The sequence below is a fragment of the Clytia hemisphaerica genome, unplaced genomic scaffold (assembly GCF_902728285.1).
Source record: "Clytia hemisphaerica strain Z4C2 unplaced genomic scaffold, Clytia hemisphaerica genome assembly, whole genome shotgun sequence".
In the NCBI taxonomy this organism is placed as follows: domain Eukaryota; kingdom Metazoa; phylum Cnidaria; class Hydrozoa; order Leptothecata; family Clytiidae; genus Clytia; species Clytia hemisphaerica.
The window spans coordinates 1,609,534-1,622,552 of record NW_027103512.1 but is presented as its reverse complement, the minus strand read 5'-3'; the positions used below and the strand labels follow the sequence as shown (position 1 = coordinate 1,622,552).

Genomic DNA, 13,019 nt, shown 5'->3' with positions numbered 1-13,019 from the left:
TTTATTTTGTAAAAGGTCACTAATGGGTTTAGGTTGCGTCCATTGAGTTTCAAGCCCGAAGGGCTAGAGGTCAATCTTTAACCTTTCTCAGGCAAGAAAAATTGAAGCCTTTAAATATGCGCCGTATTTTTGATGACGGATTGAATCTAGCAATTCCTTTGTTTTTGAGTGAAATATTTTTCAAAATTTAGCGGTAAATTTTAGTTTCAATCTGTCATTTGTGTAAAAACCAGGCGGGTCGCTCAAGGCCGCGCAACTTTGGTAGGATTTGTTGGCTTCAAATCCTACCAAAGAGATTGACCTCTAGCCCTTCGGGCTTGAAACTCAATGGTTGCGTCCTTTCTATAAATGGAAGCCATACCATTTGATCCAAGTTGGCCAGAAAGCCCGAATTTCACTTTTTCACATTTTGGTTAAAGTCAGTTAGGGACACGTTCCTCGACTAACTGAAAAATTGGAAGCAGTTATAAACTTTATTTTTTTTGTAAAAGGTTACTAATGGGTGTACACGGTCATTTAGAATGTGACATACAGTATTTTAGATGCGCGCGCAGAAACCGTTTGTTTACAAAAAAAACAAAATGGTAGATCTTTGCGGTGTCGGGCGCGTGGCTATTTTCCTGACTGTACTTATGCCACTTACTACCCCATTAACAGAGTGTTCTGTGAAATACACAAAACATGCTTTAGTTTCTTCGATTGTGAAATGACCTATGACCATTTTACAAACAATTTCACAGGGTGCAGAGGCTCAGCGAGCTCAAAATTGGTCTTGAAAGCTTATTTTTTCATGATTTTTCATGGTTTTTGCTGTGGAATTTTAATTGGTTGACAGAAATGGAGATTGTGGGCCATCCCAAATTTTTTGAGGCCTGCACTTTGGCAATTCTGACAGATTATACCCCTATCTTACCAAATCAGAAGAAATTTTGGTTGTGTAATTTTTTTAATTAGAGATTCAGCTGCTGAAAGTCAAGTGATTGGACTATCTTAATGTGACTTTACGCAGGGTTTACGGTTAGTATTTACTCAACATCTTCTTTATTTATTGAAGTAAAATCAACTAAATACATTCAAATCCTCTCACAAACCACCTGAGGAACTTTAAAAAAGCATAAAAATAGTTATATATTACAAAATACTTTGATACGTTCAGTGGAAAAATTACAGTCAATAAAGAATGTCTCCGAGCACCTGATAGGCTCTCTTTTTCTGGCTATCCTCCAATATCATAAGAATGTTTTCTTTTTAAGGTAGTCCTAATTTGTTACATTTAAGCTATCCCATCCCATAGCTATGGAAAAATAAAAAATATCTAAGGAACAGTATTATTAAAATATAAACCAGACGTCCGCGCTCGATAGGATTGATCATCGGAACGGCTCGATGACGGATCGATATGTGATCGATGGATTACTTAACAACGATCCGGATAGGATATCGATAGAGGAACGATACTCAAGATTTTTTTAAGCTTATGATTAGTAATCAATTATTTATCGATCTATCATCAATCTTTTATCGATCTTATTGACCCTATTGACTCGTACTACATTTACGATCGATAACACATCGATTAACGATCGATGACGAATCGATTAACGATCTATGACGAATCGGTATACTCGATTGAAATACTAGCTCGATAACTTTTTAATGGCTGAATCTTCCATCAATCTCCTATCCGGATCGTTAAGTAATCCATCGATCACATATCGATCCGTAATCGAGCCGTTCCGATGATCGATCCTATCGAGCGCGGACGTTTGGTATAAAACTATATGAAAACTATAAATAAAATGGAACAATCATTATTCTCTACTTCAAATTAAATTTTTTATTCCTCTCTCTTCCTTTTCAGATTTCTCTTCTTTGGTTTCAAATCAACTGCCTTTGCTAGAGGATTCACTCTGGCATAGTGCTCTCCCAGTAATGATTCCAACTGAGCATTTTTATCAGGCATTGAGATGAACGAGTCCAACATATCATTAATCGTGGAATGCAATGCCTCCATTCCTTGCTCACCATAGAGGCCGAAACCAATGGACCAACGTCGTAAAAATGGAACGACATGATCCTCTAGAAGGTGTAACTTTGGTGTGATGCTTTGATCTGGAAACGTTTCACGAAAGAATGATAGTAAGTCATCAATTGCTGTCTCTATAAAAAGGAACAAATTTTAAATCTTTAGAAGTTTAATTCTAAAAATCCTACAGTCCTATGGGACTGGCATACAAAAATTTGGACGTATCGTCTTAGTGGTAATGTCAAACTTTTCAATTTTCTTTATATAATTTTGTGTGATTGAAATGAATAAAAAATAAAAACAAATATATACCTAGTTGATCAATGTCTGAAGTTGAAAAAGTTTTGCTTGAATTGATCACCTTATGGCAAATTGCATATTTCTTGAACAGATCTTTGAAGTTCGAACACAAAATATCACCCCAATTTGTAATGTTTGTGTCATTCAATTCAAACTCAGCAATTTTCTCTGGAATTGAGTCACACAAGAGCTCTAGGTTCTTTGTCTGAAAGGAAAAAATATTTTATTGGATTGTGCGATACTACTGGAAGATATAAGTTTTTCCACTATTTTTGCAACAACAAAATATGTTTTTTGTAATAAATTACTAAGAGATACTAATTTTAAGACACATGTTTGCATGTTGTAACCTCTGTTCAAAATTTCCTTTCAGGTTAGATCAACTCAAAGATATTTGAAGTTTCAAGAATAAGCTAACCTTGAGCATTCTGTCAACATGGTTGCCAACAAATGATTTACCATGGTAAGCTTGCCTATGCACATGACACTTTTTAAGAACATCGTCCAAACCTCTAACACAAGGGCCACCACCTTTTAATTCTTTGAAGGGATTATCCTTGAACAGTACATCAACTTTTTTCTCCTGAAAGTAGAGAATGAATTCATATGTCCATTTGAGGTTCCCATGTCAACTATAAAGTAGGATCTGACAATAACTAAGGCTAATATAAATGGCTCAAAGACTTAGGATACATGACAACTTATTGTATAATTAAGTTTATCATGTTGCATCATCTCAAAAGCACTAAAATATGTATAACAAATGTGCTTACTTTCTTATCAACCAAGTCAGACAAGTGTAACAGACGGGGTTCATAAACAGCTCTTATTTCTTTCTCGTGTGCAGGATCTTTGGCAATGTTTTGAGCAATGGCATCATGAACCAAATTGATGGTGCGATCAAGATCCCGAATCTGTTGCCGTAAAAGAGTGATTTCCTGCCACGTTTCACCAAGTTTGTCAATTTTGGACCGTTCTAATCCATCTGCTTGACTTGTCGAACCTGCGATCATAAAGTCCAGCTGGTAACAGTATTCTTCCAAAAGGTCGAAAAATTTCTTGTATGTGCCCAACGAAATGTGTAAAGCAGGGATTGAAACCTGAAAGATTAGAAAAGTTGTTTCATTAAGTTCCACTATTGTTCATGTGAATTTTGATTGGACCAAATAAGTGGAATATTATTGGTGAATATAATGAATCAAAGTATTTTTTCAATTCAATACCTGTGTCAGAGGTATGTTAAATAGTCTTTCTTCGATGACATTGAAATGCTCCTTAGCTTTCGACAGGTTTCCGTGTTTTTGAAAATTCCTGAGGTTCTCATCAAGTGTCTTTAGAGTTCTTGTTTTACAATTTCGACTTTTTCTATACTTTTGAATCTCTTCCTTGGTTGCTTGACAAAGTAAACAGCAGTGGCGCCCTGAAAATAGTAAATTTTAAATGTGAAACTTCTTTGGCCAAAACAAATCCCAACTTTATTTTCCCAAGATAAGGTACAATCTTAGCTAAGCTAAGCAGTTGATAATAATACTGGAAGATTTACTAGGTATTATATTACTTTGCTGTATGTATATTTCATTTTTCATTATCTATCAAGTATCGTATTATAAAAATATATTTATAATACGTATTTCATATATTTACCACTTGCTCCACTAATGCCATATGCATTACACAGGAACTCGTAGTCCCCCATCAAAAACATACGAATCTTTTTGTCACTGAAAAAGAAAAGACAACTTCACAATTAATTAAACAAAAACAATTACAAGCCCACAGTAATCTAGATTAGTTTTAGCTATTTCATTGCTTGCAAAAGAATTTTCAGATCAATATTGTAAACACTCACTTCCAACTGGACTTTTGAAGGTCGTCGATTTGTTCTTTAAATCGTGATAAGGCTATTTTCAAGTTGAGTGGATGGTCTTTTTCTTCAAAATAATTGAATATGACTGTATTTTCTTTACTGTTTGGTGAATCTCGGTTACAAATCTCATAACAGGCCTTTCCTGTGTTACCACCATGGTCTTCCCCGATTTTCACATGCACTTCATCTTTCATAAACTCTTCAAACTTCAATTCTTTTGCCCTGAACAGTAAAGAAAATATTTTAATTTTTTTTTGTGAATAGTAATTTTATTATTGGATTTATCAAAGGAGAAGGAGTGAATTAGCCCAATAGAATTTTGTTAAAACACAACATCTATCTTAATAAAGTGGTAGTAGTATTTTACTCGTCAATTAAGTCGATTCTTTCGAGGACGTGTGATTTCAAATCCTCTATGTAGCCCCAGGGCACTTCATTTAAAACAAATTTGCTTTTGCTGATTTTCTTCATAAATGAACCGGTTTTAACACACCAGCCACTACCACGCAGTTCTTTGTGCAAATTTCGCATTTTGTTGTGACCACCAGTTTTGATATTGTGTTGGCTAAGAAACCTTAAACAAAATGAAATATTTAACTTAATATATAGAATATTTTCTTTTTAATTTTGAAAATATTTATTGCTTCACAATTTAGAAATTTCTGTTAGCACCAATTCGTAGCTCAACCTTTTGAGAAGCACCTCAGTTGCATTTTTTATTTGTTAAAAAGATAAAAAGATATCCAGGTACTGTACCTTCCTATCTTTTTCAACTTTTCCCAAGGCATTCCAAGACTGATTTTAAGGGAGAGCATTTTTTTCTCGTCAATCTCAATCCGACCAAAACCAATTTCCTCCAGGAAATCTTTTCGTTGATTTTTAGGAAGGAATTTAGATAGTGATGCCATCTGTTTGGAAATAGTCGTCTTCGACGCAAACTCAATAGACTTTCTAATGCCTTTATTTCGGCGGCGTTGGTGACGAGAAGAACATTCCGCTGTTGGCTTCACAGGTTTCGGTGTTGACATGAATACTCGAGGCTGAAAAAAAGGATTTTTTTTTTCATATCTTAAATGACTTCGAAAATTAGCAAAACCTCTTTCCTTAGACAATGCACAAAAGGCTAGGTACATATTTTTACGAAATAAAATTTTTTTTAGCTTACCCTTGGCCCGCCAGATGGGAACTCAGCAGTACCATTTTCTGAGCTATCGATTTTATGTTTCAAAATCTTNCTTGTGGCTCCTGAATAGCTCAACAATGATTGTTGTTTCAACTTGATAGAGTCAGTGGCTAGACAAGGACAGTAATGAATTTCAATAGATTTCTCGAGCATGGATACTTTAGAAAAATCAAAGGACTAAGTTCAAGTCATTTATGAAAATATTATAAGTTAATGGCTAACAGATGATATGTTTTGAACCGTTTGTAATCTCCAAGTTTAGTTTGCAGCGTACATTCACTACAAACCAAATCTTAATTAGGATGTCTTATTTCCGTTTCATGTCACATCTTTGCAAGAGACTTGAATCACATTGTACAGATCTCGAATCAACAGCTTTAAATTCAGATCTTTTAAAGTAGGGTGTAAACTGGATTTTGAATTTTAGAGTTTCAAAATTGTCACAATTTTTTATCAAAATTTATTATATTGTAAGACTTTTTGTGCAATTTTGAGGTCCATAAGTCAAAAATCCACTGTTTGCCCCAGGGGTATCTGATTCGCGGTAGTAGCAAAAAACGGCAAAATTAGCATTTTTTGTCCATTTTAAGACTATTAAAGGCCAGGAAATGGTAAAAATGGTTTCTAAATGGTGTCTCGTACTAATATTCAACACAAAAAGACAAAATAACCCCAGCGAGATCGCTCAATGTTTCAATTTCAGGCTAAAAAGGCCGATTTTCTCGGATTCTAGGTAGCAAAATGCATGAAAGCAGCATTTTTGAGGACCCACAACTTTTAAACTTTTAAAGGTACACACTTGAAATTTTCAGCAATGAAACACTTCAGAGAAAGCTCCAGGAAAAATCAAACTTGAGTTTTCAAATATTTCCTATAAATCCATAATGGCGCCCTATAAATTGAGTTTTCATGCTAAATTCCAATATTTCAAGCTAAAACTTGGTTTTCTCTGGCTAAAATCTCAAAAATGGTTTCAAATGGTGTCCTGAAATCTTTGGGTGTTGAAAGTATTCAGGAAAAACTCTGGGAGAATCAAAATGGTTTGGGTCAGAAATTTGCCCAAGTCTGCCATTATGGTATTGCATTTCCCACTAAAACGCAATATTTAGAGTTAAAGTCTGATTTTCTCAGGCTAAAATCTCAAAAATGGTTTCAAATGGTGTCCTGAAATCTTTGGGTGTTGAAAGTATTCAGGAAAAACTCTGGGAGAACCAAAATGGTTTGGGTTTGAAATTTGCCCAAGTCTGCCATTATGGTATTGCATTTCCCACTAAAACGCAATATTTAAAGTTAAAGTCTGATTTTCTCAGGCTAAAATCTCAAAAATGGTTTCAAATAGGGTCCTGAATTCTTTTGGTGTTGAAAGTATTCTGGGAACACTCAAGGAAAATCATAGTGGTTCACAATGGTCATATAATATGCTAAAGTCTGCCATTATGAATTTCATTTCTTTAGAAGAACACTCAAGCTTACTCAAAACATTGTGTTTTAGAATGAAATACAATTCCATAATGGCAGACTTTGGCAAATTTCTGACCAAAACCATTTTGGTTTTCCCATAGTATTTCCAGAATACTTTCAACACCAAAAGATTTCAGGACCCTATTTGAAACCACTTTTGAGATTTTAGCCTGAGAAAATTAGACTATAATTCTTAAATATCACGTTTTAGTAGGAAATGCAATACCATATTGGCAGACTTAGGCAAATTTCAAAACCAAACCATTTTGGTTCTCCCAGAGTATATCCAGAATACTTTCAACCCCAAAAGATTTCAGGACCCTATTTAAAACCATTTTTGAGATTTTAGCCTAAGAAAATCAGACTTTAACTCTAAATATTGCGTTTTAGTGGGAAATGCAATTCCATAGTGGCGAACTTTGGCAAATTTCTAACCCGAACCATTTTGGTTCTCCCAATCCAAAATACTTTCAACCCCAAAAGATTTCAGGACCCTATCTGAAACCATTTTTGAGATTCTAGCCTGAGAAAGTTAGACTTTAACTCTAAAAATTGCATTTTAGTGGGAAATGCAATACAATAATGGCAGACTTAGGCAAATTTCTGACCCAAACCATTTTGATTCTCCCAGAGTTTTTCCTGAATACTTTCAACACCCAAAGATTTCAGGACACCATTTGAAACCATTTTTGAGATTCTAGCCAGAGAAAACCAAGTTTTAGCCTGAAATATTAGAATTTAGCATGAAAACTCAATTTATAGGGCGCCATTATGGATTTATAGGAAATATTTGAAAACTCAAGTTTGATTTTTCCTGGAGCTTTCTCTGAAGTGTTTCATTGCTGAAAATTTCAAGTGTGTACCTTAAAAAGTTTAAAAGTTGTGGGTCCTCAAAAATGCTGCTTTCATGCATTTTGCTACCCAGGATCCGAGAAAATCGGCCTTTTTAGCCTGAAATTGAAACATTGAGCGATCTCGCTGGGGTTATTTTGTCTTTTTGTGTTGAATATTAGTACGAGACACCATTTAGAAACCATTTTTACCATTTCCTGGCCTTTTATAGTCTTAAAATGGAAAAAAAATGCCATTTTTGCTGTTTTTTGCTACTACCGCGAATCAGATACCCCTGGGGCAAACAGTGGATTTTTGACGTATGGACCTAAAAATTGCGCAAGAAGTCTTACAATATGATAAATTTTGATAAAAAATTGTGACAATTTTGAAAATCCAAAAAAAGTATTTTTTCATGGTTCCAGTTTACACCCTATTTAAAGCTCTCTTAAAACTCAAATTTAGTTCTTCAATTTTCCACATGATTGTATTTAGTTTCCTAGCTGATTTTCTCAATGCTGATGCTTTTTGAATATTTTCTCTCTTTCTATTTTGTTGCCGTCATATTTTCCGAATTTTTTTTTTTTTATATCTTTGTTTATAACTCTTCCTACTCCTTTTTTTAAATTTACAGACTACAATTTCTAAGACACATTTTTTCGTAGAGATTCCTTTTCACAATACTATATGGAAATTCATGGATGGCAAACTTATATCTTGAAGGAAAGTCCATACCCTGCTCAAGCTCCTTCCTCTTGAACACTGTTTAAATACCCTAAGTTTTTGCATGGGTGGAGCCTCCGCTGCCCTCTCCGCATGTGTGTCTGACTCAATGATACACATTATGGGTAGACGGTCTAGGGATTGCTATCTTAGGTATCTCAAATCTCTGACCAGATATTTCTAAGTTTAATTCTAACTTGGCCAAGGTAAAATTTTTACATCACTATTTGCAACCTACCTAATGTCATTATGTGTCTAGAATTTCCTCAGATTAATTTCTTTACCCTCCTTTTAATGTTATTCTTTGGATTTGGGAGACGTTGGGGTGTAGGGTTACTCCGTAACCGTTGCATGTCAGTAGTCAGTTACTTAGATTCATCCCCTAAGGTCAAGGATCCAGTTAGATCTGGATTAGGTTCGCACACTGTAGTCCCAACGGTGTTAAGGTTCGCCAGGGCAACCTCCCTGTTTATTTTTTAGCCTCAGTCTTATACGGGGCGTATAAGTCTCCGTCATCAAAACGGGGCTTATCAACCTCCGTCATCAAAACGGGGCTAGGCGACACCTGTCATCAAAACAGGCTAAGTAAGACCCCCATCATATATAAATACGGGTTACACAGGACACCCGTCGTCAAAACGGGTTAGGCTCTCAGTTATATATATATATCTTGATGCATCCCCAATGTCATCCCAAGTTCTATTATACATTTTCGGCATTCTTGTTTACGTTTCGAAATATACTGTTTCCATTACTGCACACTTATGTCTCTATTCTATTTCCTCTGTTGCTCATATCCTTGGTACCTAGATCAGTGTATTTCGACCACTTTCAAAAACTTCTCATCTTGCCTCCTTAGTCTGCCTTTTTTGTGTTTTTATTCCTAGGGCCTTATACTTTAATTGCATCTGAGACGTGGGAATTAAGCTTATGGCAAACACCTGTGGACCCCACACAGTCAGGCGCATCCTGGCAAATGAACGGGGTGAGCATTTGCATGGGGTATTCGTCACCCAGTGCAAATGAGATAGGACGTCTCAGGCTAAAAGCGTGAAAATGAATAAAAATGAACTTCAAACTGAAAACGGGAAAAAAGGAAGAAAACCGGGAACTTTATTTTTTCGTTAAAAGTTTCTTCAATCTTCGAAGACAAAATTGACGGGTTGGTGTAATTTAAGATGCACGATCTAACGATTTACGATGCACGATTCGCGATCCGTGCATAAAATATGTTAATTCATGCGTAATCATGCTAATCATGATAAAATATTTAGGCTATTTACAAACTTTCATTCGCTAAAACTCAATTATTTTTAAAAACATCATTTATGTAAGATTATACAAATTATTCTCTTTTCAATTTAAATTCTGTTATAGACCAAAAGAAAGTGAAGGCCACGTGCATTCACCTTCTGTACTCTCTCTTTTTCGGCATACCGGATAAGTGGGATGGGGGAACCTGGGAACCTAAAGTGGGAACCTAAATGAACACCTGAAAAGTGGGATGGGGGAACCTAATTGGGAACCTAAATGAACACCTGAAAAGTGGGATGGGGGAACCTAAGTGGGAACCTAAATGAACACCTGAAAAGTGGGATGGGGGAGCCTAAGTGGGAACCTAAATGAACACCTGAAAAGTGGGATGGGGGAACCTAAGTGGGGAACCTAAATGAACACCTGAAAAGTGGGATGGGGGAACCTAAGTGGGAACCTAAATGAACACCTGAAAAGTGGGATGGGGGAACCTAAGTGGGAACCTAAATGAACACCTGAAAAGTGGGATGGGGGAACCTAAGTGGGAACCTAAATGAACACCTGAAAAGTGGGATGGGGGAACCTAAGTGGGAACCTAAATGAACACCGGAAAAGTGGGATGGGGGAACCTGGGAACCTAAAGTGGGAACCTAATTTTTTATTTTTTTTATTTTATTTTTTTCATTTTTATTTTTTTATAGCAATATATTTCGCACGTCGATTGACCTCCTATGAAACAGAACTTTTGATTTTACATTTTATAAAGTTTTTTCTCCCTTTCTTTTATCAAACGCTCTTTGAAGACTTGTAAGGATGGTGCTTCAACAATATCTTCTTCTAGATCATTCCAAGGTTTCACACTTCTGTAAAAAAGAGAGTTGCTTTGGTAGCCCTCATACCGTCATTAGCAAAGTTCCTTTGAAGCTCGTAATCATGCTGACGTCGTGGTCGTGTTCGAGGAGTAAATTTCTCTGATCTTATAGACTCGTCATAAATGTGGAGGTTCTTGAAAACTTCCACCATATCACCAACTTGCCGCCTGGTCTTTAGGCTAGGTAGATTGATGAGTCGTAGCCGATCTTCGTATGAGTAGTTTCTATAGCAACTAATTAGCCTTGTAGCTCTTCGTTGGACGCCCTCGATTGCATTGATATGTTTGATTAGCCTTGGAGACCATACTGCATGTGCATATTCCAAATGGGGTCTGACAAATGCAATGAAAAGCGTTCGAAACATATCTGGTGAGAGAAATTCGAAGCTCCTGCTAATCAAGCCAACGATAGAGTTAGCTTTCTTGATTTTACTGAATATATGGGCTTCAAAGGTCAGGTCACTATCGATTATCACTCCTAGATCTTTTTCTTGGTCAACATGTTCTAGAACAGATCCTGATAGGGATGGACATATTTGATGTTCCAAAATTTACCCAGTGTTAAAACATGACACTTGTTCGGATGAAATTTTAAAAGCCGGACTGGCTTTGACCAAATTTTAAACCCTTAGAGTGCACTTATTCTCATTTTTGCTAATTTCCACCCTTACAGTGTACTTTGGGAAGCTTGGAAAAAAGGTCCGCACGTACGGTAGGTCGTTTACCTTGAGTGCCCCCCCCCGTGGATCTATGCTTATGTGTATTGAAACGTGGCAAGCCGTGCAATATGTTCTATTTTACTATCAAACATTTTTAATTAATGAAGTGTATTCACACGCTGTACTGTTTGGTTGGTACAGAAAGAAAAACGAGCTAGAATCCGTTAAATGCTAAGCGACCCCAGCCCTGACCCGAAAATTGGAGCTGCTAATAAAAAACAATGTGTATTGCATCAAGAGTGAACAAAAACTAGATCGTAAATAATGTTTTACTAGATTCTGTATTCAAGCAAATTAGATCCGTGCAAAAGAAAGAAGAGGCTCTAAGTTATCCATCGAGCTATGAACGAACTTCTAATTCCTTCTAGATTTGAAGATATGACGGTTTAAAGTTTAAAGTTTAAAGTCAATTAAGTCAATTTACTAAAAAGAACCTTTCAAAAAGATGCACTATAAAACTGCTGATAAATAATCATGCTTTTTTGAGCTAATTGAATAAATAAATTCCCTTTGTTTTATTTTCAACATTATTGTTTGCGAACCGTAATGTAAAAAGTAAATAACTGGTGTTCTTATTATGATAAAAGGTTTTTTCTTTCCTTGCATATAATATCTTTCTTATCTTTATGTATTTGTTTTTAAAGAAAAATAATAATAATAACAAATTAGGTTCCCACTTTAGGTTCCCGGGTTCCCCCATCCCACTTTTCAGGTAAAAAATATGTGCACATCTTTTCAAAATTTTCAAAATTTGAAAAGTAAACACAAATCGCCATTTTCAATAGACCTATTTATTTAAACATAAAGGAATTCTTCTTAAACTACGTTATGTAATTGTTTTTAAAGAAAAATATTTCAATTATATTAATAATTTAACAACTTAGGTTCCCACTTAGGTTCCCCCATCCCACTTTTCCGGTGTTCATTTAGGTTCCCACTTAGGTTCCCCCATCCCACTTTTCCGGTGTTCATTTAGGTTCCCACTTAGGTTCCCCATCCCACTTTTCCGGTGTTCATTTAGGTTCCCACTTAGGTTCCCCCATCCCACTTTTCAGGTGTTCATTTAGGTTCCCACTTTAGGTTCCCCCATCCCACTTTCCAGGTGTTCATTTAGGTTCCCACTTTAGGTTCCCCCATCCCACTTTTCAGGTGTTCATTTAGGTTCCCACTTTAGGTTCCCAGGTTCCCCCATCCCACTTATCCGGTATGCCCTCTTTTTCATAGCTTGAATCAATATAGGGGAATTGTTTACCGAAAGAAAATTCTTTCTCATAATAGAGCACCCGTTTTTTGCTTCGTACATTATGGTCCGCAAAACACATTGTTAGCCAATATATTATTTTATTTGCTTTAACCCTATTATTATCAGGCTTTTTCGGATTTTGTATTCTCAAGGGGGGGTGTTTTCCACCAGCATTGCATAACTTTTGATCTAGAAAAGATATGGACTTGAAATTTGGCAGAGATGTTCTCTACCATAAAAGGAGTTCATAGAAAAAAATTTAGGTTGATGACGTCATCATAAAGGTGATGACGTCATCACAAAGTTTCACAATTATCGCTGACCAATGAAAAAGTACTATTCAATAGAATAGCAATTAAAGTTGAACGAATGAAGATTTTTCCATTCTGTTTTGAATTTCTAAAAGCCAAAACGAATATCTTTAACATGTTTGCCGGTTTTTAACATACTAATAAAATTGAGGTTTAAAATCCATGCAGAAAATGAGTAAATTTTTTCAAAAAACAATGACGTCATTTGTGATGACGTCAGCAGTTTTTGA

General features: G+C 35.8%; 1 protein-coding gene and 1 long non-coding RNA gene across 2 annotated transcripts in view; both read right to left on the bottom strand.

Moving 5' to 3' along the window:
• The window catches only part of LOC136799314 (uncharacterized), a 159,651-nt gene that overhangs the window by 139,881 nt on the left and 6,751 nt on the right, over positions 1-13,019 (bottom strand). The gene's annotated exons all lie outside the window — the stretch shown is intronic.
• LOC136799183 (uncharacterized) lies at positions 1,838-5,529 on the bottom strand. The gene is made up of 10 exons (XM_067055869.1): positions 5,359-5,529; positions 4,950-5,233; positions 4,561-4,767; positions 4,176-4,415; positions 3,971-4,047; positions 3,550-3,746; positions 3,100-3,426; positions 2,745-2,909; positions 2,339-2,531; positions 1,838-2,160 (listed from the first exon to the last, which is right to left on the bottom strand). The coding sequence occupies exons 1-10, from the start codon at positions 5,527-5,529 to the stop codon at positions 1,838-1,840; spliced, it is 2,184 nt and encodes a 727-aa protein (XP_066911970.1).